At 37.7% G+C, this 24484-nt stretch overlaps 3 protein-coding genes across 7 annotated transcripts; 2 read left to right on the top strand and 1 right to left on the bottom strand.

Moving 5' to 3' along the window:
• The first annotated feature begins 1996 nt into the window (after positions 1-1996).
• On the top strand, positions 1997-5558 carry LOC126795038 (zinc finger CCCH domain-containing protein 67). Of its 3 annotated transcripts, none has more exons than XM_050521850.1 (6): positions 1997-2681; positions 3138-3209; positions 3400-3519; positions 3649-3918; positions 4229-4495; positions 5150-5558. In XM_050521850.1, the coding sequence occupies exons 1-6, from the start codon at positions 2127-2129 to the stop codon at positions 5357-5359; spliced, it is 1494 nt and encodes a 497-aa protein (XP_050377807.1). In that variant the 5' UTR covers positions 1997-2126; the 3' UTR covers positions 5360-5558. The 3 variants fall into 3 exon arrangements, with proteins under 3 accessions (XP_050377807.1, XP_050377808.1, XP_050377806.1); XM_050521851.1 differs by having other exon boundaries at positions 3135-3209; positions 5278-5558; XM_050521849.1 differs by having other exon boundaries at positions 3135-3209.
• Positions 5559-9526: 3968 nt separating this feature from the next.
• LOC126795358 (callose synthase 10-like) lies at positions 9527-18789 on the bottom strand. The gene is given in 26 exon segments (XM_050522207.1): positions 9527-9990; positions 10102-10232; positions 10235-10280; positions 10388-10444; positions 10595-10714; positions 10992-11092; positions 11210-11388; positions 11492-11549; positions 11552-11579; positions 11673-11786; positions 12657-12815; positions 13329-13376; positions 13479-13535; positions 13537-13656; positions 13738-13790; positions 13858-14012; positions 14098-14195; positions 15154-15243; positions 15375-15500; positions 15696-15806; positions 16047-16158; positions 16518-16530; positions 16807-16966; positions 17166-17263; positions 18020-18348; positions 18785-18789. Coding segments are annotated over 26 exon segments (2805 nt in total). The 3' UTR covers positions 9527-9753.
• On the top strand, positions 18636-22217 carry LOC126795070 (phosphopantothenoylcysteine decarboxylase-like). 3 transcript variants are annotated; one of them, XM_050521892.1, is made up of 3 exons: positions 18636-18680; positions 20897-21277; positions 21703-22217. In XM_050521892.1, the coding sequence occupies exons 2-3, from the start codon at positions 20933-20935 to the stop codon at positions 22006-22008; spliced, it is 651 nt and encodes a 216-aa protein (XP_050377849.1). In that variant the 5' UTR covers positions 18636-18680; positions 20897-20932; the 3' UTR covers positions 22009-22217. The 3 variants fall into 3 exon arrangements, with proteins under 3 accessions (XP_050377849.1, XP_050377847.1, XP_050377848.1); XM_050521890.1 differs by lacking the exon at positions 18636-18680 and adding an exon at positions 19680-19800 and having other exon boundaries at positions 21703-22216; XM_050521891.1 differs by lacking the exon at positions 18636-18680 and adding an exon at positions 19729-19800 and having other exon boundaries at positions 20902-21277.
• The last annotated feature ends 2267 nt before the right edge of the window (positions 22218-24484 follow it).

The raw sequence follows: 24484 nt of genomic DNA, 5'->3' as shown, positions 1-24484 counted from the left end.
TTCTCCTATCCATTGGTTTCCGACAAAGTAAGGCAGATTCCTCTTTGTTCATCTTTCAGCAGGGTGTCCACACCATATTCTTTTTGTTGTATGTGGATGATATTGTGGTTACTGGGAGCAATGATCAACTTTTACAAAGCTTCATTGATGCTTTAGGCCGTGGTTTTGATATCAAAGACCTTGGCCCTCTCCATTACTTCCTTGGTTTACAGGTGACAGGTGATTCCAGAGGTCTCCATATTAATCAACTCAAGTATGCTCATGATCTCCTTGTCAAGCATGATATGATGTATTCTAAACCTGCTGCCACCCCCATGTCTGCCAAATCAATCCTCACTGTCACTGATGGAGACTTACTTCTTAATCCTACCATCTTTCGTGAGATGGTAGGTTCCTTGCAGTACCTCACCATCACTCGCCCTGACATTGCCTTCGCCGTCAACTCCTTGTCTCAGTACATGAGTCAGCCCAGGGCTCCTCATCTTGTAGCAGTGAAACGTATTCTGCGTTATATCAAGGGCACTCTTGATCAAGGCTTGCATTTCAGTCCACAAACTCAGCCGGTACGGCTCACAGCCTATTCTGATGCCGATTGGGCAGGTTGTCAAGATTCTCGCCGTTCCACCTCTAGTTATCTGATATTCTTGGGCTCTAATCTCATTTCTTGGTGCTCCAAGAAGCAGCCAACTATTGCCCGCTCCAGTGCCGAGTCAGAATACCGATCCCTTGCTCATGCTAGTTCCGAAACCACATGGTTAGGCTATTTGTTGTATGAACTTGGGGCTAAATTACACTTTCCTATTCTTCTCTACTGTGACAATCTCAGTGCCACATACATGGCTTCCTATCCCGTATTCCATGCTCGAACCAAACACATCGAACTTGATTATCATTTTGTTCGAGAGAAAGTAGCTCTTGGCAGCCACCGTGTGTGCTTCATCCCTTCACAGGACCAACCAGCTGATCTTCTCACCAAGCCTCTCCTCAAGCCAAAACATCTTTTCCATGCTTGCAAACTTATCTGTGCAGGCCCGCAACGTTTGAGGGGGGATATTAGAGTGATTCCCTCTGATTCCCAAATCAAGAGTGATTCACCTCTCCTAATTGAATCCTGATTATATGCAATCAACATTAATGTATTTATCTAAGTTTAAGAAGGTCAATCATCTCAGTTAGGAATGTTATTCATTGTAATTATATTTGCAGCACTATATATGTGTATCAAATGTATTCATTCATATCAATGGAAATCATTTTCTACATGGGGCCTTCATTAGGCCCTGTAATTTAATGCGGCAACAGCAATTGCTTCATTTGCTTGGATGTTTAACCAGTTTTCTCTTCTTGGACTGCCTGCTGTTATGTTTCTTAAATTTTGACTACTATTCAGATGTAGCTATACAGAATATGATGAGTACCAAACATCACTCCGTACCAAATTTCTTTTTGGTTAACCGAGTCTGAAAGAGAAAGAGCAAGAAATGGAAGAGTTAAAAGTATGATCATCTCCTAGCTGTAAAGACAGCAGAGATGTCATCAAGGAAGGCTTCTAAATGCGAATTAATTAAGCAAAGCAAGAACACGTCTCAATCTCAGTCTTTCTCGAAGAAGTGATGCCCCCAAATTCAAAGTGTACAAAATACAGGAATCTAGCGATATGTACACTATTACATTCTCGATTGAATTACAGTATATTATACAATTTACAATTCTCCATCTAAATACAATTACTATGGTTTCGACGAATTTGTAATGAACCAACTTAGGGTAGATGAAATAATAATTTGAAATTAAATTGGGCCAACATAAGTAACTAGTCAAATGAGGAGAAGATTGTGTGTGACAAGTGTATGTGATCCCTGATGTGATGGTGTTTTTGGCCCTGGAAAATAGCCCCTGAAAAAACGACATGTCAATTTGATGATGAGTCCAAGTTTTACTAAGGCTAGTCTCCACTAGTCCACATTTTCAGTGCCGTTTGGTTTCAAGCTCTCTCTCTCTCTCTCTCTCTCTCTCTCTCTCCTACAGAGACTTATATTAAGGAAGCGTTTTTTTCCTAATACAATTCTCAATCTTATCAAAGCTCTCTCTCTGTTCCGATTAGGGTTTTGAAATGTGGAGCGATAATGGAGCTCTCTGAATCCTCCTCCTCTTCCGTCGTCGTCGTCTCTGCTCCCCCAAACAACGAAATTGATCAAGCTCAGCTCAACCGTTCCGACATAGGGTCTCAACAGTCCACCACCGCCGAGAGGAACAACAAGGAGGACGACGCTCACTCCGGTGGTAGTGACGCGGCGGTTGTCCTCCATCCCGGTCCCGATCCCGATGTTGCCGGTGGCGTGAGTGATGAGATTCAGAAGCTGGATTTGAAAGGAGGTGATGCTGAGGTGGCGGCGGCGGCGGTAGCGGAGGAGAAGAAGGAGGAGGAAGGGGATGGGGGTGTGGAGGTGGAGAAGAGCTGTAATGGTGGAGAAATCGAAAATGAAAATGAGAAGCAGAGTGAGGAAGAGAGCAATGAAGGAGAGAAGAAGAAAGGGGAAGAACATAACAGAAGGTATCAGTACCCGGTGAGGCCTGAAGCAGAAGATTGTTCCTTTTATCTAAAGACAGGGGCTTGCAAGTTCGGATCGAATTGCAAGTTTAATCACCCTGTTGGAAGGAAGAGCAGCAACAACAATCAGGTAGTCTGCCTTTTCTATACACCTATCCGATTATCGCTATCATGTGTTGGTTTATGTTAATGAATAATGTGCCTGCTTTGTATTTTATTATTGAAAGATTGGGACTTTTGGTTATAGGAATATTGAGTGTTTGCATGTGGAATAGTGAATTATGCTGTGTTTTGCTGGTATGATGAGTATTGTTAATGGTAATTGACTCGAGGGAAATGGGCTAACATATTTGTTGAAGGTGCTGTTGAGGAGATTATCTGTGATGATTAGTGATTGATTGCATGATAATGGTTTGCTGCACCTGAAAATGGTTTTTCCCCCCTATTAGGCACAATTATTATTATTATTTTTTTGCTAAGGATGGCTACTTTAGAAGTGTTTAACATTTTCGTATACCCTTTTATTATCATGAATATTTCTGCTAGCTGCTCACTTTCTGTTTGTTGATGTTTTGAATTGTAGCAGTCCCAGGCTTTTAAAGATAAGGTGAAGGAGAGGGATGAGTTGTCAGAGAAGCCAAGCCAGATAGAATGCAAGGTTATTGATGTCTTAATTTTTTTTAGTTCATGTATTTGGTATGTAGCATCTTAGTTAATCCTTGTGATGTGTGAATATCAATGATTAGCGTGCCTATATGTCAATTTCCATGTTTCCCCTTGTATTTGTATTTAAGTTGATTAAATGCTTATGGTAAAACTGGTAACGATATTGTAACACTCGGTTGCAGTATTACTTAAGGCCAGGGGGATGCAAATATGGGAAAGGTTGCAAATACAGCCATGGAAAAGGGAAACCTCCAGTAGCTCCAGTTATGGAACTTAACTTTCTGGGACTGCCAATTCGACAGGTATGAATTCCATTTATAACTTCGGATTTTGAAAATTAATTTAAAATTCAGTCTTTCAGATATAAGTTGTTATACGCATATATGTACTTATTTTTCATCAGTGAGGTAATATTTAATCAATTATTACAGGGAGAGAGGGAGTGCCCCTACTATATGCGAAATGGTTCTTGCAAGTATGGATCAAACTGCAGGTTTAATCACCCTGATCCTACTGCTGCGGGAGGATCTGACCCACCATCTGGATTTGATAATGGTGGACCTGCATCATTACAAGGTGGACCACAATTATCATCTTGGTCTGCACCAAGATCAATGAATGGGACTCCGCTTTATGTCCCAATGATGATGCCACCATCTCAAGCAGTTCCTTCTCAGAATACAGAATGGAATGGTTATCAGGTACACACAGTTTATGGTTCATGGTTTGCGTCTCATCATTTTCATAAATTAATGTTTTAATAGATCCTCTCTCTCACTCACTCACTCACGCTCTCTCTCTCTCTCTCTCTCACACACACACACACACACACACACAAAATTCCCTAACAGGATATATATGAGGTTTGGGGATTGATGAAATTTTTGTGGGAAATATGATGCTCTGGAATTTGCACCAGCTAATTGCTCATGGCTATAGAACATGTAAAAGTACTCCTGTATTCCTTTTACATTTTTCAATGCATGCTCTCTTTTCATGTCGCATGTTTAGGCACCAGCTTATCTAGAGAGAAGCATGCCTGCACCTCCACCATATGTTATCAACAACTCAGGGACTGAAAACAATGTCTATAAACAATATCCACTGTCAAATCAAGTTGATGAATTCCCAGAACGACCTGGACAACCTTTGTGCAGTTTCTTTTTAAGAACAGGGGATTGTAAGTTTAAATCTAATTGCAAATATCATCATCCAAAAAGTCAGACTGCAGTATCCCGCTCATTTGCACTCAGTGACAACGGCCTGCCTTTGAGACCAGTAAGTTTACACCATTGTTACATGCTCTGAATTTGTTGGCCTTTTTTTTTTCAATACCATGAATTTATTATTTTTAGAATATGATTATAAAACTGATTTCACTTTAAGTTGCATGGAGCAAAAAAAGATTAATATTTTGTTTGGAATGATGAGAAGTTCGTTTTTGTTTGGTTTTGAAATTGTTCTTTCTGCCGTTGTTGTGATGGGAATTTATATCCACTTTATGGAACTGGTTCAACTGTGGAGTCAGTGGACCCCCATGTTGCTCAATTGGACTTGTCATCTTAACAACATGGGTAGGTAAAAATTCAATTTGTGAAAGGTAGCAAGCACCTGTTGATATAGTTTAAATAATGGGTGATGTATGATTTTAGGAAATGCAATGTTTCTTCCCGTTTTATGCTCTGCTGGGTGGTGTGATATTTGTTCTTCAATTCTCTTTTCCCTCGACTTTGTGAGTTTTTTCTTTGTACAGTTTAGCTTAGCTTCATTGAACTTATCTCTTGAAATTGTAATGAAACATTAATTGCTTGTGTACTCTCAATCTAATGATTCTTGACTACGAGCTGTGAGATTTTGAGTACACATTATGGTTTCATGTTTGCATTCCATTGACCTCACAAAGATTGATCCAAAATTTGTGTCAAAATCCAGGATCAGAATATTTGCACCCATTACAGTCGCTATGGCATTTGCAAATTTGGGCCAGCTTGTAAATTTGATCATCCGTTAGATTTAACATCTTCAACTACATCTGGTCTTGATCATCAACTTCCTTTCAGTGACTTGGCGGATACAAAAGAGGCGGGAGAAGCTAGGAGTAGAATTGGAACTGATACAATTCAGCAACAACAAGCCGTGTAATAAGTTTTGCTTGAAATACTTGCTAGAGCATAACGTTTGCATGAACAAGATACATGTTTTGGATCTGGAAAACCGATGGAACTTTTTCATCTAGCTGCTACAGTTAACTTTTATTTTGCAAAGAATCTGGATCACCAGAATTGTAATTATGCTATATTTTTGTCATTTTAGCAGCAAATACAAGAGTAATTTGGAACCATCCCCATGCATCCTTTTCCAAGTATTTAAGAATAGTTCTATTCCTTTGGATACTTTGCGAAGCTTTTGATAGTACACGTCGGGCATGTTTTTGTTGTCTACGTAAGATGAGGTTTAGATGAGAGTCGTGCATTTGTATTTATCGTAATCAAAGCCTTGCCTCTACAGCGTTCAAGTTCAGACCCAAAACACGTGCCAAGATCCAAGAATCGATGACTAATGACTTGCCTCCGACCACCTATGTATCTTTCAGGAGACTTTATATCCCGGAAAGATACATAGGTACTTGGGTAGCGAGACGATTAATTATGTGTTTCAGTAATGTTTAAATCGAAAATTCTTCTCTCCACCCTGTGGAGGTTCACCTGCGTATGTGGCATAGCTTCAGTCACTTATTTCCGTCAGTTTTTGTCCTGGTGTTAGTCCATTTAGGTTTGATTTAGTTTCTTTAGAATACAATACATGGTCAAAAAATCAATTACAGAAGTTGGATCTTAGTGAAATTTAAGGTAAGCTTTGATCTTTTTCATCTTCGTTCTTCTTCCTTAGAAGGGGTGGCGTCAAGGGCGTCGATGAGAACAAAGTCGGAGCCAGAGGAACTGGAGTTTGGATGATGCAGTTAGGAATTGTATTTGAGGGTGAACCTTCACTTGGGAGGAGGGAAGAACCTCCGTGTTTAAATATGTATTTCACTAATGTGCAAGAAAGTAGGTACCAAGGAAATGTAACTTTTTTCTCAAAAAAACAGGAGAAATGTAACTTTTATTTTGTTAAAGCTTTTGTGCACTCAGAATTAATGTGCTTACTGCTAATGTTGAGATCAACTCCTACGCCCAAATCTCAATTCATAAACAGTAGAGGACAATGTAAGTACTTCTCACGCACATTGATGTTTCACCATATGCTCTATATGGTTTTTGGGCAAGTTCTTCATTGATTGTTTGAAAATTCATGCATGAGTCCCAATTACAAGGAATTCGTTAACTAGTACCAGTATAACTTTAGTGCAACTTGAGGATAAACAGAGATTCACATTTCGGTCCAGGAATAAAGTTAACAGTATTTACTGTTATGTATATTAGATAATATCTAATAGATATGGTCAGATTCGTGAAATTTAATGTTTTCCCATTCCTCTTTCCCATTCTATATTACAAAATGCATGCAAAATGTTTCAGCACACATACAGAAGGCAAAAAGGAGCCAAAATCAAGCTGAAGTGAAAAAAGGAAAAAACACTGTCATATATGAGATAGACTGCTCCACAGGTTTCGCAGGCACAAGATAACAGTGTCCTTGTAGCTCTCCTTGAATCATCCCCAGGCTCCAAAAGTAGTGTGTGGATTCAACCACAGCAAAACCACTTCTTCTGCAATTACGAAAAAGAAAAAACAAAATGTTTAGTCATCAAATCCCTCGATCTCATTCCAGGAGAATCTCCTTATATTTTAGGTATGCAGCCTTGATCATATGTTCTATACATGTAGCCAGACCAACGAGACCATGAATCATATGGTTTTTCTATATCCGAGTTTGGCAAACATTAAAATTTGCATAATGCACATTAGTGATATTACTGTCATCAGATGCTGAAAATCGACATACATTACCTTTACCTTTTGGGGATACTGAGGATAATTGTCGACGCGGTAGTCATTGTTGTATTTATTACCTCTTCGTACGCTGCTATCGACTTTTCGTGGGGTGACATTAGACGCATTGGTCTTCTTGTCATCTCTTGCCTGATTGAATATGACAGTAAATCCCTCAGCTGATGCCGGGTTATTTACATCCCACTCACCAAACTTAGGTAAGGGCCGACCTTTATCCTGCTGAGAATTTTCAATCAGAACCACCAACACATAAGATTAGTGGTATCCTCCAAAATAATTCCAAACATGCATGGCATGTGTGAAAGCCATCTCAGTCCATTTTTACATTCAATGTTCTCCAGTTTTGGATATTAACAAGCTTAATTGACAAACTATATTAATAAACTGAGCGGAAAGGATGATATATGAATCATTCCTCATATATGTTACTCATGTTGCCATGATTTAAAGTAATTCCAAATGCAATAGAGGTCTGATTTAGCACATCTAGGGCCAATGGACTTGCATCACAAAGCAGTAGCTAGGGTTTGCCCTCTCATGCATGCGATGTGTATATATATGTGAATGATGAAGGTTCATAATTAATTATGAACATATATATACAATACATGATTAATGCATGCAATCCCAGGAATATCAACGACAACTTGGTTCAGAATGATTGCCGGCGTATAACGCAATTACAAACGCAGACCATTGCATTGCTTCAAGATCGAATCGTACAGCCTATCCCATTACCTTTCATTATTCCCCCAAGGAAGTTTTCAAGAATAAAGTAACAAAACAAATGGGACTCAAAAATGAAAAACAAGACAGATAAACAACGAAAACTAAAGAACAATATGGAAGAGATCGAAATGGCAAACAGTGGAAATGAGGAGAAATAAAAAGAATAAGAATGTGAAAGAGAATTGCTCACCGAAGCCATGGATGGAGTAGCTCGCAGCCGACCTTGTATTTGGAGGAGAAGGATTTTACAAGGAAATATATAAATAGGGATGGCAACGGATTTGTACTTGTAGAATGAGGAGATTTTTTTTTTGGTCAATTGTAGAAAGAGGAGATAAACAAGGAACGATTTGTTATATAGAGCCCTCAGTTTTCAGAAAGAAAGAACAAAAGAAACTAAGGAAATAAAAGCGTGTATATATATATATATATATGTATTTCTTGTCGTTATAATTGCATGTAGCCAAGGTTCTAAAAAGCGCTAGGCGGTATGCAGGCGGACAGCCACCTCCTAGCGCCTAGACGGTTAGGCGGCGCCTAGGCGGTTTCGAATTATTAAATATTTATTTATTTATTTTTATACATATATTTAAACTATTTTAATGATTAAAATATTTAATAATGTTTAATATTAATTTTAAAAATACTTAAAATAGTGTAAATTCACATAACTTAAATAGAAAGTCCATAAAAAAATATTTGAAAAAAAGATAAATAATGAAACAAATGTAATAATATTAAATCTCAATTTCTTTCTCTCCAAATTGTTTCCTAACTCATTCAGTATCGGACTCAAACTTAATATTCATATTTCTTTCCTCTTCTTTTGTTGATGAGATGATGAGATTCAATTTTCAGAAAATAGACAGTGAGAGCTGCAGCATCTTTTAGTTTTTTTTTTTAATGTCAAGTGATGGTTGACCGCTTATGACTAAATATGCCTGATTAGACCGCCTATGACTGAATATGGCCGCCTAGACCGCCTAGGACTGAATAGGGCTGCCTAGGACCGCCTAGGCGGCTGCTTAATTCACAAAACGCCACAGATGACCGCCGAAGCAAAAAGCGTGGCGGTGAGTGACCTCCTAGCGCCTAGACGCCGCCTAGGCGGTCTAGGCGGCCGCTTTTTAGAACACTGCATGTAGCTTACCGAGCGCTTTTTTTTTTTGGTTTTTCTTGAATATAACGCATGTAACAGCAAAAAACAGCAATACGAAATTAGGTAAATTAGCTTTAAACTCTTAAGGCTCTTCTAGAAATGGTAGATTTGGTTCATTAAGAGAGGTCTATGAATGCATAATTTCCAGAGTTTTTTTAAAATAAAAAAAAATTCAGGTGATCAGATCTTACAATGTTGTTGTAAGTCATATACCATCAGTTATTTTTGATGCATTATGACTAAAGAACAATCAAAACTCTTGATTTCCTTAGTTTAAGGCTTCAAGCCATGTATCGTTCTGGTAGAAGCATTGATGGGTAATGCAGAAGTCGTTTCATAGATATCGTTTCATATTGCTAGTTGCGATTCAAATATATGATCCGGGGATTCGCATGTTCAATTCCAATTAGTCTGAAGTTTGAACTAGAGATATCTGTTTGGCACTAGGAACAGCATCGGCAGCGCAGTTAAAGAACTAGCTTGTAATTTGGAAAAGTATGGGTCAGTTTTGTGTTTGCAAACACAGAACAGCCGCAGCTACAATATTAATATTTTCTCTACACCATCTATTTACAGGAACAATCGATTTTCTACTCTGATGTTGTACAGAAACAAAAGTACCGCAAGACCAGAATGGTCAGTCAAAAATGTACCATCACCTGAAAGTTTCAAGTAGCTAAACATTTTCCTGCTGATCAGACCTCCACATTAGCTTTGTTTCCAGCAAGGATGAGAGAGATCTCCAACCCGCGGCTAAATGCTTGGTTAAACAGAAGCCGAGACTGGAAGGTGGAGATGAACGGGAACCATGACAATAATGCTATAGGAGCAAAAATGAGCATACCCATGCCGGCATCGTACATTCTGGCAAACTCCCTTACTGAGTCCCATAAACCAAGACTCTTGACAATGCTCTTCCACGTGATGGCTAGCTGTTTCAGGCATCCCAAAAAATGCAGCTTAACAAAGTTGAAATCACACCAATTCAAATTCAACAGCAGTGATTTGTGCAAAGCAAAGGCAAGGGTACAAGATTGACTTACACATATCATGGCCCATCCAGTGGGAATGATTGCAAGTGTGCTTGCAAACAGGTCTGCCACTGAAAGTCTAGTGAATAAAACAAGTAGAACAATAGCTGCAACCAGTGCCATGGACGTGACACCCTGTGGAGAATGAACAGCTGGAATTTGGCCGACTTTTTATGATTGAAGGTGAACACCTACATTTTAGAGAAAAGTTGAGTCATGAAAGATACGAGTTCAATAACATTATTTAAGAATGGAGTAAAGAAGCACGGCAAGGAGAAGATAGATTTTCGAAACAAACCTTGAATATCATGACAATAGTTATAAGTATCAACACAACCCAAGAGAAGCCATATATCTGATTGATCAAACAAAAACAAACCCGAAGTGTCCAGATAAAACATCAAATAAACCCCAGATAAGGAGAATGGGTTAAACCTTATTGTGGGGACATTATAGTATTCAATGCAAGCAAAATGAAAACAAATGAAAAGTCGATGAAGTGTACCGCGAGTGATGTGTCCTTTCCAGTGAGATGGAGTTTGTAAACAATGCCATATTGAAATAAGAAAAATCTCGAGCTCAAAATTGTTTCCAAGATACGACCTCTCAATGTTTGAATATGCATCTGCATATATAGAATGCAATCGATTATATTAAATAAACAAAAGATATAGCAACAATGTAATGACATATACATGCAAAATAAAAACATTCTTTGATATGTTATACATCTCTTCCCCTCAACCCCTAATCTGACAAAACAATGGGGATAATTGTAACACCAGAAAATAGTGAGGGTGTACGCTCAAAGAGAAACACACTTGCGGAGTTGCAATAAGAAAAGAAACATGAAAACTCATGCAAATTGAAACAAGTTTGCAGATCCTTTGTTAGTTACGAACCTGCTCCTCATCCCACCAAGATTCCCAGCTATTTTCTCCCTTAATTCCTACTCCACCTTTGTAAAGAAGCCAACTGGTCCAATCATCAAAATCTTCCAGTCCTATATATAAAAAGTAAAACACGCCCACAAAAAATAAATACCAGTTCCACAAATATGATACATATGTAAATGTCAATCTGAAACTAAAACACAACAATTCCAGACATTAAAGTAAACCAAAATGCGTAAGGACATACTTTTGCCACTCAAAACCAGAAGGATTGAAAATGTAGGGAGCAAACAACCAGGAGATGACAAGGAACCAACTGCTGAGAGTTAGCAGAAAGTAAGAAACAGCACCACCATCTGTGTACCCATATGCAATGTAAACTATGAGGAGAAGAGCCACTTCTAATCTGCATGTCAAAAGACAAACAAAACAAGAGATTCATGAACGTGCAAAGCATAAAACACTCAAGGGAAATGTAGCAATGTTCTTCACAGGAAAGTATAACTCACGCTTTGACGAAATGGCTTCTAGAGTAGAGCCTATAGTTATCGGCAAACTTTATGTGTTGACAACAAACCCTCTACCAGTTGCTCGGTACTGAAAGTGAAATGAACCGTATAAAAATAACCATTTAATTTGAAAAAGTCTAAAACAAAATATCGAAGAAAATAGAACTAAATGAACGCATACTTTTGCACCTCCATGGAGGATGGTACATCCAAAATAATGAGTTCTAGTACCCAATGAGAACGTGAAGAACACAGAACACAACTGCAGCTGCGTAGTGATAAAACTGAAAACTGCCTGCGATACATAAAAGCATTTTAGTTGCAATTGTTTCTTTGGGTCTAATAAAAAAGCTGTACCAACTACTTAAGTTTATAACCAAAGGAAACAACATTGCTTTCAATTCTAGGAAAGAATTCCTAAAGCAAAGGTCTAAAACAAAATCCAACAAATTTGACCAATATATCATGGATGTAAACGGAGCCTGGACAAAATCCAAAATCAAACAAATTTGACCAATACATCACCAATCAACAGAGAACAGACGCAATAATGAATCAAACAATTTCAAAGTGAGCAAAACTTGATCTAAATTTTTTATCATGATCCTTTGTACAGATTGCCATACAAGGTAGGAACACAGATATCAAATCGCATCACTAACAATATCAATTTACCAAAAATGCCCTGCCACAACAAGTTAAGATACTATTTCCCTTGTCCGCCCTTTACAATCTCAAGAGCACTGAAACTAATTACTACCAGTAAGAGAAAAAACTAGCAGCTGCCTAGTTTTCAGTAGAGCAAAATATCATGGAGAACTTTCTCCCACAAGTTCTTACCAAAATGTTGTGCATACCACCAAATCCACAAAAAAGATATGGACTCGTCACAAAGTTGACTTAACACACTAGTAAAAATCTTGGATATCAATTCAAACTCCAACAATTAATGATCGAATACCACTTTAAATATATACTAGCTAAGACTTCACCACAGACAATTTTTTATCACAAATGTAAGCAAGATCTAACAGCCTACAGAACCTATGTAATCAAGTGTAGCACTAACAATGCCAACCAAAGCGTGATACATATCAAAGATCATCACAATCTCACATAGGAAAACAAAAAAATCACAACTGATCAATTAACTAATAACTAGTACCTGTAGTAATCCCGATTCGAGTATAAACCCCATTATCATTGGGACAGCAGTGAAAATTCCTATCTGCACCAAGAATTGAGCATTAAGAACAGCATCCAGTGCTGTGTTACCCAACACTTGTACTTGCTTCGCAATAGCACGATCAAGTCCAGAGAATGCGTACAAAATAAAGAGCAGGTTATCTACCTAATTTTTTTTGTTGGCCGTGGAAACTGGAAGGACATAAAGCATGACGCACAACAATATAATATTCAAGAAATACGAAAGAGATATTGACAAAAATAGATGTCTATTCTGCAAAAATTTATGATTTTTCAAACTTCCAAACTTCCGAGGCAGAAGTTTGGAAGTGTGGACTTGTGTGCAATATTATTGCAAAGCTTCAGATCGAAAATGAAAAACCTATTCCCATTTACCGCTTTTCCCAAATTCCATACTCTCCATGACATCTTTTTTAAGATATATTACAATACTTGATGAAATTTAACATCTCTGGCAGCTAGGTCCACAGAACTCATCTTTTTTAAACATGAATTGCAAACCCACATTATTCAACTTTATTGTTTCTAAGAGGGGAAAAAATTAGTCACGCAAGGTAGGTGGTCCCTTAGCATGCTGAACTTTACCAAAGAAAAATTCCAAATCAAAACTTTTCCACATTTTACCACATACCAGGTACGCTCTTCCATACAAGAAGATGTATACAATGAGGACAGTCATCTGCATTGGGAACAAATTGTTATCACAAACCACCAGAAAGTAGAACTTTGAGGATATCAATGTACAAGAAAAGAGCTACTCTGGAGGCCTAGCAGTAAATACCATTGTACACACATAGTAACCAACTGTTGTGTAGAAGAAAGAGAACATTCTGAAAAAAATCAAAAAGTTGACCAAGCCTGTATACATCCCTACTAAGGACTTGCTCCCCATTTCCACCAGCAACTTTCCCTTCAAACAATGCAATCTGGTTCAGGCCGACATCTCTTCCTTTCCCAACCTAAATAAAGAGGGATGCTATCAAGAGACCAAGAAGCATAGAGGTTTCCACATGATGAAAAACATTTGCTTATGTTCGGACCTGAATATATTCATGGTGGGTAATGTTTCCCTGCCTTAATGTGGAATTGAATCCTGAACATAGACGAAAGATACATAAAAGTCATAACTTGGAAGTGTGCAGGAACATGGATTAGATAACTATGCATAAAAATCACATAAGATATGATGGTGCTTACATGGTGAAATATGTAGCAAATGCATTCAGGAAGAAAGCGAACATTTGCAGCCTCACCCCATATCAGAAAGTACAATGACACCAGAAAAAGTTTTCTGTCCCGATTAATTGCCTGTAAACTGTGCAAGTAGATATAAATTAGCAGTGTGCAAATGCAATTAAGCTTTTTAATAATTTAGGAAATCATTAGGTTGCTAAAATGACCTATTCCACACAGGCCCGATCCGCAGGTATTTACACCACTTGATATAATTATCCAGGACTTTCAGAAATACCTCATTGATTGCTTTCTCGTCAATTTTCTGGGGGTGCAAAAACATTAGCTTATCAGTGAGCTCACAGCTAGAATTTCCTTGTCTATGCCAAGAAGAAAATTTGGATAAAACCATGCCAAGGAAGGATGATGAGCACAATTCTATGATGTTACATGGCAAAAGAGACAATAACAAGCACAATTGACAAAGGCAGCTCATAATGCATGGCATGCCAGCCATTGCAGAGCCTAGAAATGGTGAGGCTTAACCCCAGCCATCTGGAGAGAAGCTGTTTTCCCATTCGAACCTCAGACCTTCATGTTGCAATGGAGTAACCTTATCAACATGCCAAGCTTACACTATGGACCACTGTAGGGTCTCAAATGGATTGAGCATCTATAACCTTACCCATCATAACACAAATAGTTGAACCATTCAATGATATTTTGTTTACATATTTTAAATTTTGGTAGTTTTCAACATTCTTGATACACATTTTAAGCTTGTAGAAGGACATCAAGAAGTTTAAACAGCTAATTGTCTAGTCAAAAATGGATAACATAGAGGAGTGCCAAGGTAACATGCTTCAGAAACTTAACTAGTTAACCATGCTTCATGATTTGAATTCACCTTCTCCAAAAAGATATAGATACAACTTTAAGTTTGAGAAGAAATTTACTAAGATTGAAAAGGCTTTTAAATAAGAAGCCTGGTTAACTTGCCAAGTGAAATAAGAACCAGACGTGACCCATCAAAAACATTACGTTCTCTGGAACCAATTGTGTCACAAGCTATTCAGAACAGATGAAATTGTAGGCTGAAAGTGATTATTTTGCAGTAATAGGACATTTGCGGACCATGAACAAATGCAACTTCAGAATACTGCTTCTATGGCAGAAAGATCCATTGCCAAATTTAGATACAAGATAGCAAATGAAGTATAGAAAGTGGAAACAATAGTGTCCATTCACATGAATGAGAGGAGGATAACGAATGAAGCACTCACTGGATCAGCCTGAGCAGGTATACCAAGGCGAGATTGTGCATTTGCAATTGTAAGTATAACATTCTCTCTCTGGTTTCTTAGATTGTCTTTCTGCATAAATCATATATTATAGATACATAAGAACAGAACTTGACTTTGAGTTCTGCACAATAGAGTTGTATATCTCAGACCAGATTATACAGAAATAACCAGGGTTAAAGAATTCGTAGAGAAACATATACCTGAAAACCAAACACATATTCCAGAAGATCGAACATGTCTGCATCCCATTGTCCAGAGATCTCAAATTTAGCTGGCAGCCTGGGGAATTGTTCAGTATATCTGATTGCCAATATTGCACCTCTAACCTGGAAGATCACCGAGTAACCATATCTATGAATATAGTAAAAAACAATTTGCATATTTTCAAACTAGTTATTTAATCTTATAAATAGTTATTTTTTACATTTCGATTATTCATTGCCGAAGACAGACAAAATGTGTGCAACCGAACTTGGAAAGCATGAAAATGGATAGACTTCTAAAGTTTAGACACTACTTACTTCCGGAAATACTCCAATTGCATTGGTTAGTGATGGTGCTTCCAGTGGGACGATATTGTAGGCTGTAAGCTCCCCAGATAATGATTTATCAGTGCTTTTGATTCTGCGCAACTAGAAACCAGATAAAAAAAACAAGTAATTAATATGTAGCAACCTAATAAACTGAAGGTAAATTTTTGATGCTCAGAATATGTCAAAAAGGAATTCTATACCAAAAAACTAATGGTGCAGTTATGTTATCAAATTTAGGACCATGTAAAATCTAGAATACAAGCATTTGGGAACAACATATCAAGAAGACACAAATGGAATTTTAATAGTAAATGTTGGTCTAATGAAAATGATATGTACCTCCTCTGTAATTTGCCTTCCAACTCCATACGGATCTGCATCTTTGCTGAGCAACTCCATCACCTCAACTAATGCCCTCAAGATAGCCATTGTCCTTTTCATCTCTTTATAGCTATGCTCCCAGGAAACAACAAAATAATTAAAAGACGAGGCAAATATAGCCACAAGAGTGAAAGGATGGTCTTTCTCACAATCTATAAGATAAACAACCACTACATTGCTAAAAATAAAGGGAGAATACACACAAGAAATAGACAGCTTAGGGGAAACAAATGTGCCACCCAAAACAAGTTTGAATAACCAATTTTATCCTTAAACAGAGTAAAGATGTACAGGCGGCAAAGGACATAAATTAGAATTAATATAAACACTATTATAGATTCAATCAATGAAGCATGCATGTACTTTTGTTATGCATTTCAGCATCATGGAAATAAGTTATAAATAAGGATGCTACATTTTACAGAAAACAAAAATTCACCCCCTGGTAATTCATTAGCCGTTTAAAAAAAAAGGGAAAGACATCAAAAGAAAGTGAACTTTCATCCACATCCAAGCACCACCTCAGTGCTTCGCCATCATAAAAAAAGATATATGATACAAGTTAACAAAGTAATTTGCATCATTAGTTTCATGGTAACTCTTCCCAGTAAAGCTTGTTTCAGCTCAATGATGTAGATGTTGCACTCATAGAAAAATGAGAGAGAGAGAGAGAGAGAAACTTGAAGAATTTTACTAAAGCAGAAACTGATGGACATACTCAAAGTAGCAGTAAAAGTGCCAGATTCACGCATTCTCTGCTCCTCTCTCTGGATATCCTCCAGGCGATGTTGCCGCTTGTAGCCTTGGTAAAATTCCCAGAGGTGTTCAATATCACGATTGCGATCAATTTGACCCCCATCCTTTCTCGCAAGTTTTTGCTGAAATAGAAGGTCAGATGAAGACAGCTACATTAATTTTTTTTTTTAAGTTAAAGGACATGAAGTGAAGATACTAAAGAAAAATCCTATGTTAGTGCAATCTTAAATCACAGAGTTGTCATTGAATGAGTGAACTGACATAATTACAGAGTTGTGCTATTCAAACAGCATCAGACACTAATCTGAGATTAAATAATACCTTAATCACAGACATCAAGCCAGTCTTAAACTGAAGAACTCCTCTACCATCACTAGTAGGATCAAGATTTTGCGCCATGCTATATGCCTGCTCACACACTGTAACCAAAACAACACAAATTTTGTGATTACATCAACATAATAATTCAAATACCATCCATGAAACCCAAATGCTCCAAAGATAACTGTAATCAAATAATACATCCATCCAGATGGGAAATTCATTGACTGATTATACACTCAGGTCCTTTACACAAATCTCACAGAAAGAAAACAAAAAACAAAAGACTAAAGAAAACAAAATGATTTTGCAGCTAGTAGAAAGTTCGAACAAAAGTACATTTGATACAACCAAGACAATAGAAGTACAATTTGATAGTCTAGTTTATTGTTTCACTACAAAACTCGAAAATCAGTATTCATGCTTTACAAATGACACGGTTGTTTACTCCATGCATCACAGTATGCTAGTTTATAGTTTCCACTACCATGAAAATAAAACTACATATCATGCATACTCTAAGACAGACAATGCATCCTTCCACACACAATAAATAGATGCATCACGGTAGCTTATCTCCTAGTTTCACTGCCGTGGTAACAAAAACACGCTTACAAAACCAGCTGCGACTACCCCGAATTTCATTTTCAAGTTACTCAACATTGCCTAGTAATTTTATCATCAGAATGCAAACAAAATTAGCCTAATGTTTGGAGCTAAACTGAGCTCAGCAAAGTACATTTTCAATTTCAGACTAAGCTTACTTACACAGACCCCTAAATCCATTACCAGGCTTAAGAAATCACCATCAACTTGAGCTAAAAACTAATGAGAACGAAGAGATAGAGCCTCACGGATTCTGGAGACGTTAGCATCCTCAGCTTGAATTGCATCTGCAGCCTGCAAGATCGCATCGATGTTGGTGTTCCGGCCGAGCGACGACGGAACCGCGCCGGCGATGCCACTGGGAGTCCTCTCGTGGCCTTGGCCGGAAGTTCTGAGATGCTCTCGCTTGAGCGTGGCTCGCACTAGCCGCTCCCAATTGTCGTAAACCCTAGCCACGCCTGCAAGGCCGGGCCGGGTCGGAGATGGCGATATTGAATTGGAGCTCCGGGATTTCGTGTAACGGTGTTTAGGTATAAATTGGGGGTTCAATTTTATGGTTTTATAGTTCCAATTGGGGCTTCTCAGTCATCGGATTGACATTGTTGTCCTTATGTATGCAAGGAAACATTTGGCCTAGGCAGCTCGTCCAGATCATCATCCCAAATCGAGTCCGCCCACCTCACCGTCTCAATCAATTCTTATGTCGATCACGATCAAATGATTGGTGATTATCTCAGTGTGTTTTAGCTCTGTGAAAACGCAATGCGAGCTATTTAGTTCCTGGATAAGATGAAGCACTCTGCTTTTAGATATATATATTGCTATTCCTTGCAACTAATATTTTCAATGATTCACTTGTTCCAGCTGAATTCAGAGAAGAGCCCATTTCAAAGGACTTATGCTACTCAGGTGTGTTTATGCTCTTATCTTACCAAGACCAAGTTTTGATCTGTTTGCTTTTGCCAAATATTATTGAATTGCAGCACCTTTAGGCAAGCTGGAAGTTCATTTACTCCATCTTTATTTGCTATTTGCTGTTTGAAGTGATAGTCTGATAGAAGTCCAATTACTGTACTGTTTGTGTCTAACAATATCTGCAAATCTCATTGTTCATTAATCAACAGAATATGATAAGATCTCTCCTCTATCTGTAAGAACTTGAACACCAGAGACATCAGAATTGATACACCAGCTACAATAAATAATGGTGAATGCTTGCATAACACTTAAATTTGACAATTCCATTGGAGGTAAGATTTGTCAAAATTTGCAAATGTTATTTTTGCCAAGTCACATGTCAAATTCAAAATTTGACAAAATCAAAAGACATCTCCATTGGAGATGCTCTTAGGACTCAAGTCTTCGAACCGCGTAACGAGTTTGAGCCTTTCACTTTTTTATTTTCAATTTTCCTTTTAGGTCCTTTTCAACAAACGGTCTTTCGAAGATGATATCGATCAAACTGTTAAATTGCAACTTATAATAACATATTAACATCCTAGATCGTTAAAATTGTTGACACGTCTACACACGTGTGCTTTGTTAAGTATTGGGCTACTCACTCTAATTTTCATATGATGTAACATGTGTTATCTCGCGATAGTATTAAAACTCCTTTTTATTTTATAATGCCATAAGGATGTATTAAATTTCTAGAGAAATTTAAAAAAAATCAGCTTAGATTTAATTTGACTTGGTTGCAACAAATGTGCTAGTTGCCTAGTCTTCTATTCAAGTTGGCAAAGGAGGAAGCCAAATTCCGGTATAATCAACTCGAAAGTATAATCTTCTCCCAATGGGGTGGGATGTCCTGAAAAACCATAAAAATAAAAAATAAAATAAAAAACCGAAACGGTGGACACCCATTACTCCTAGTTGTTAAATGAATTTTCCTGAAATACCCAAAATATCCCTACTGGATTTGGGAATTCTCGATGTTTCTCCTTCTTCTCTAGTCCCCAGTCTTCTGTGTTTCAAATCTCTCCCTAAACCTGAATTGAACCGCTCTACAGTGGCCACAGCGATCAAGGTAATTTCAATTTCTGGGTTCTACTTTTCTCTTTAGTTTGTAATTTCTCTTCAATTTCATGCTTCCTCTTTTCTTTATAATTCCGTGTTTAACGTACTCCATTTCTACTCCTAGGGTTCATTCTCCCTTGTCTACTGATACTAACCTAATTTCGTACCAACGTGTCGTTAAGTAGAAGAGGCATTGTAGATTTGTAATGACTTCAGCAACACTTGAGTACCTCACTCCCATGATCTAATTGAACTAAACCCCATCTTAAACTGCAAATTCGTAGTTGGATTCTTTGTCCTTTTACCGAGTCTGAATTTTTTTAGGGAAATTTCGATGTCATCAAGATTACTGTAGGGTTTAGTGAGACGTATGCAGGGTACTTGTTATAGGAGCTTTGGGGAAGACAGCTTCGGATATTGATTTTTTACTGATTTGGAATGATATGTTGTGTCCGTGTTTGATATTCTATCCTAGGTTTGCGTGTTTTACTTGTTACCAGATTTCGTGACGGAAATCTGTTAGAAGTTAGAGGTGCTTGTTAGATTAATCATTAATCTACATCGTGTTCATCAATGAAGAAAATAGATACGAGAAAATCTAGTATGAATGCTGTTTGTATTCGTCTATGGAGAGGAAAATTTGCTGGACAATTATCTGAATCCTTCTCGAGGATTTTTTACTTTATTCATCAATGAATTAGTTCTGCGATCAATATCTAGTTTAATAGAGTTTTACTTTTTGTTGATAGGACTTCAGTTCTTCCTTATCTTTGTACTTGAGTTGGATTTTCTGTTCTACTTTTTGCTTTTTTGAGTTGAATTTTATGGTGCAGTTAGCAAAGCATTACCATGATCTTCAGTGTTATGTTTTGCGTACTTGTTTGTTTTCCTAGCTGCCTTTTATTTTCAATATGTGGGGGCATGATGAGTCATAATTTGTACTTAAGCATGTTTCGTTGGTTGAAACTCATTATCAATTGCTGTATTGATCTCGTTAATTTTTTTTTTATTCGAGGCATTATGCAGTCACCTTCCATGTGTTGGGTTTCTTTTTTATGTATAACAGATTTTCTTCTGCAATTTGTTTTGGTCTTGTGTGAATCTAGGACAGTTAAGAACACTTCACATCTCTTGAATAAATTATGGCTTGCTCAGAATCTGGTGGAGAAGAAAGGGAACCAACACAAGCCAATACTGCTCCAAGGAAGCCACGGATTCTACTGGCTGCCAGTGGAAGTGTAGCTGCCATAAAATTTGGTAACCTCTGCCATTCCTTTTGTGAATGGGCTGAAGTAAGAGCAATTGCCACAAAAGCATCTTTGCATTTCATTGATAGAGCAGCACTTCCCAAGGATGTAATTTTTTACACGGATGAAGATGAATGGTCCAGTTGGAACAAGATAGGTGACAGCGTGCTTCATATTGAGCTACGCCGTTGGGCTGATGTCATGGTTATTGCCCCATTGTCAGCAAACACCCTAGCCAAGGTAATATTAAGCAATCCGGATATATGTAGTTATTTTCTACTTGGATGACTGACAGCAGAACATATATGTGAGTCCATTTCTCTGGAAACTGTATATTTCACTTATTCTGTTCTGTGTTTGACTTAAAATTTTTATTCCTCATTCATTGATTAAAACTGGACATGGATCTAAACATGGCATATATGTAGGCTCCATGCATCCATACAAAATGTGCCTCCTTTTTCTTGGATTAATTATCTGTGAAGTATGTTTATATTTCTGAAGATGACTTTAGCTGTTTCCAAGCCTGATATCGGCTTTGCTCAAGCTCATTTCATCCGGGTAGTTTTGATGGTTTTCATTTGCCATCTGGTTTTACGCCTAAAATTTTTTAAGTCACTTCTTTTCTGTTATCTTCCTAATAAGAATGTCTCTTACTCTTGTAGATTGCCGGCGGTTTGTGTGACAACCTACTCACTTGTGTTGTTCGAGCATGGGACTACAACAAGCCTTTGTTTGTTGCACCAGCCATGAACACATTGATGTGGAAGAATCCCTTCACTGAGCGACATCTAATGTCCATTGATGAACTTGGAGTTTCACTTATCCCACCTGTCTCCAAGAGGCTGGCTTGTGGGGATTATGGAAATGGTGCAATGGCTGAGCCTTCGGTGATCTATTCGACCGTTAGACTATTCTATGAGTCACGAGTTCAACAAGGTGGCAGTACTGTTCATTCAGCAGGGTCGTAAAGTTGCCACTTTGAGACATGACAGTATTAATTTGACTCGGCATCTTCAAAATTATCTGCTATGTATGTGCTGAATGTTTCCATGTTCTACATAGGTGATGTGTTGTGTAATGATATAAATGATTAAATGATGTTGCTAGAGGCTCCTAATAAATGATCTTTCTTGTGGTGGATATATCAACTGGAGAGGTGAGAGAAATAAAGCACTAACTGTTAGAGTGATTAGACTACGATGTGGTGTACAATTTTCTTCTTAGACTGTTTGGTCCGCCGGAGAAGAACGAATTACAGAGATTCAGAGAAGCAAACTGTCCACACTTCTGGAGACCTTTCTGTTTCGCCAACTATCTGGGGACTTCAAAGCTCTGCGTTAAAGTAAGTAGCACTCTGGGGGTCTGGGGGACATTGTTCCCATTAGCAAAGCAAACAGTTTCTTTTGAACCCGTGACAAGAAAGAATATAACCTTACGGTACATATTATTCCCTCCTGCTATGGATGCAAATAAATACCTTTACTCCTTGAGTCAGGAAACCAGTTCATCATGAGAATCGTCACTGTATCTCGCAAGGAAATGAAGCTCCCAGTATAACATGATCTCCGTAAATTGCTCGGTCTCAAGTGGGCAAATCACAAGATTGACGGTAGCACATCTAAGGTCCAAAAAGTATCTAGTAACATCATTGAACATGAAATGATTGTCGAGATCATTAAAAAAAATGCCATGCTCCCATTCACAGCAAGTGCCATACTTCAACTCAAACTGAGGGTTCATATTGACATTTACGCTGTACTCCCTTGCCCTCTCTTACTTTGCGTAATCTTTCATGACCACCCATGTCTCAACCTTCATACCACCTCCTTCCGGCAACGGAAAAGTCTCCACCATGGCCATGGATCCTCTTAATGTAAGCAAGTGCAAAATGGAGTCCCTGTTCGAGCTTTTCAATGTGGGGGGAGTAGGAGTCCAGTAAAACTCTTCCTTTGTGAAGTCAAAAGAAAGTATGTGGCTTTTCGTTACACCTCTTACTTCTCGTTTCATCAGCCAATGTATATCCCCGTATGCGCAAAGATTATACGCGCAATTTAAAGGACATGGAGGAACATATGATATTTCTCTCCATGAGTTCGTGCCTAATACAAGAATATGCGCCAGCATGCCAAGGGTATTATAATGAATCGTGGAAACTCGAAGAATTTGTAGATGTGTATTTAATTTGTAGATGTGTATTTCATGATCAAATCCCATACCATACCTACCAGTGCTTACTTCAGAATTTGGACCATATTTTGTAACTTGTTCGATGCCATCGGTTGAACTTGATCAACAAGCAATGTCCATCTTCCCAGGCCATGCATAACAAGTTGTAGAAAACAAAATGGATTCTATAGCTTGTCCGGACTCCGGAAAGGACTCGACGACGTCGAGTGAGCAAATGAGTACTCGCCTATTGTCAGCGCGGTGCCGCCGTCGTATCTTAGTGATTACAGAGTCGCAATAGTTTCTCCTCCACCGGGAGGAGTTGTGTGAACGAAGCACATAATTTGAGGTACTTGAGCAACATGGCTGCCGGTGCCGGCAATCTGTGAAAGTGTACTGTGTACTGCTTAACGAAAGAGATGCTATCAACCTTGTTTAACAAGGTCTTGCACACACGTCGGATGCAACGCAGTGATTTTACCGGAAGTCTCAAAAGGATAGTCACCACAATATCGATGGATTGATCCATCAGCTGCCTCCGGCTTTCGTTGCCGCTCAATATCTTGCACCCCACTAGTGGCGGATCCAGGATTTATTGTACGGAGAGACTTGAATTTTTTTAATGATTAAATTGTTAAAAAATGTATCACAAGTTAAAAATTTAATTGTAATAACCTAGATATATACCTAATTGGTTTGAAAATAGATATCCATCAAACATTACAATTAGAAAATTAATAGTGGAAAGAGATTTTTTTAAATTGAGCAAAGAATTTACTCAAATTTTAATGCTAAAATAAATTATTTATCCTTGTATTCACTAAAAACAACCAATGAAGTAATTGTTTTCTATTTGAGAAATTTTAAATACACTCCACTAAATACTTAATACACACCCACTAATTTTGTACTAAATACACAACCCAGAGTGCCTAAAATACCCTTAACTCCAAGTGTCTTATCATTTCATATGATTTTTGAAAATCTTTCATATAATTAGGATGTACTAATTTTTGTAGTGATCCATAAATTGATTATTTAAAAATTCTTACATATACTTATTCTTCAAATTCTCAAACATGAAAAACGATAAATGCATTCTTCATCTTGTTTGATGAACTTTACTTATTCTTCATCTTCATCGTCGGTTTTTTTTAAGAAGAAAAATTACATTGAAATGAGAAGATCATAATGTCTTAACATAAATTACCTTGGTTTGACATTTTAAATTAGAAATTATTAATTTTTTAAGAAATAAATAAATGGATGAATTGATAA

The sequence above is a fragment of the Argentina anserina genome, chromosome 5, assembly GCF_933775445.1.
Source record: "Argentina anserina chromosome 5, drPotAnse1.1, whole genome shotgun sequence".
NCBI lineage: Eukaryota > Viridiplantae > Streptophyta > Magnoliopsida > Rosales > Rosaceae > Argentina > Argentina anserina.
Note: the sequence above shows the minus strand (reverse complement) of the source record. Positions and strands in the feature narration are given on the sequence as shown.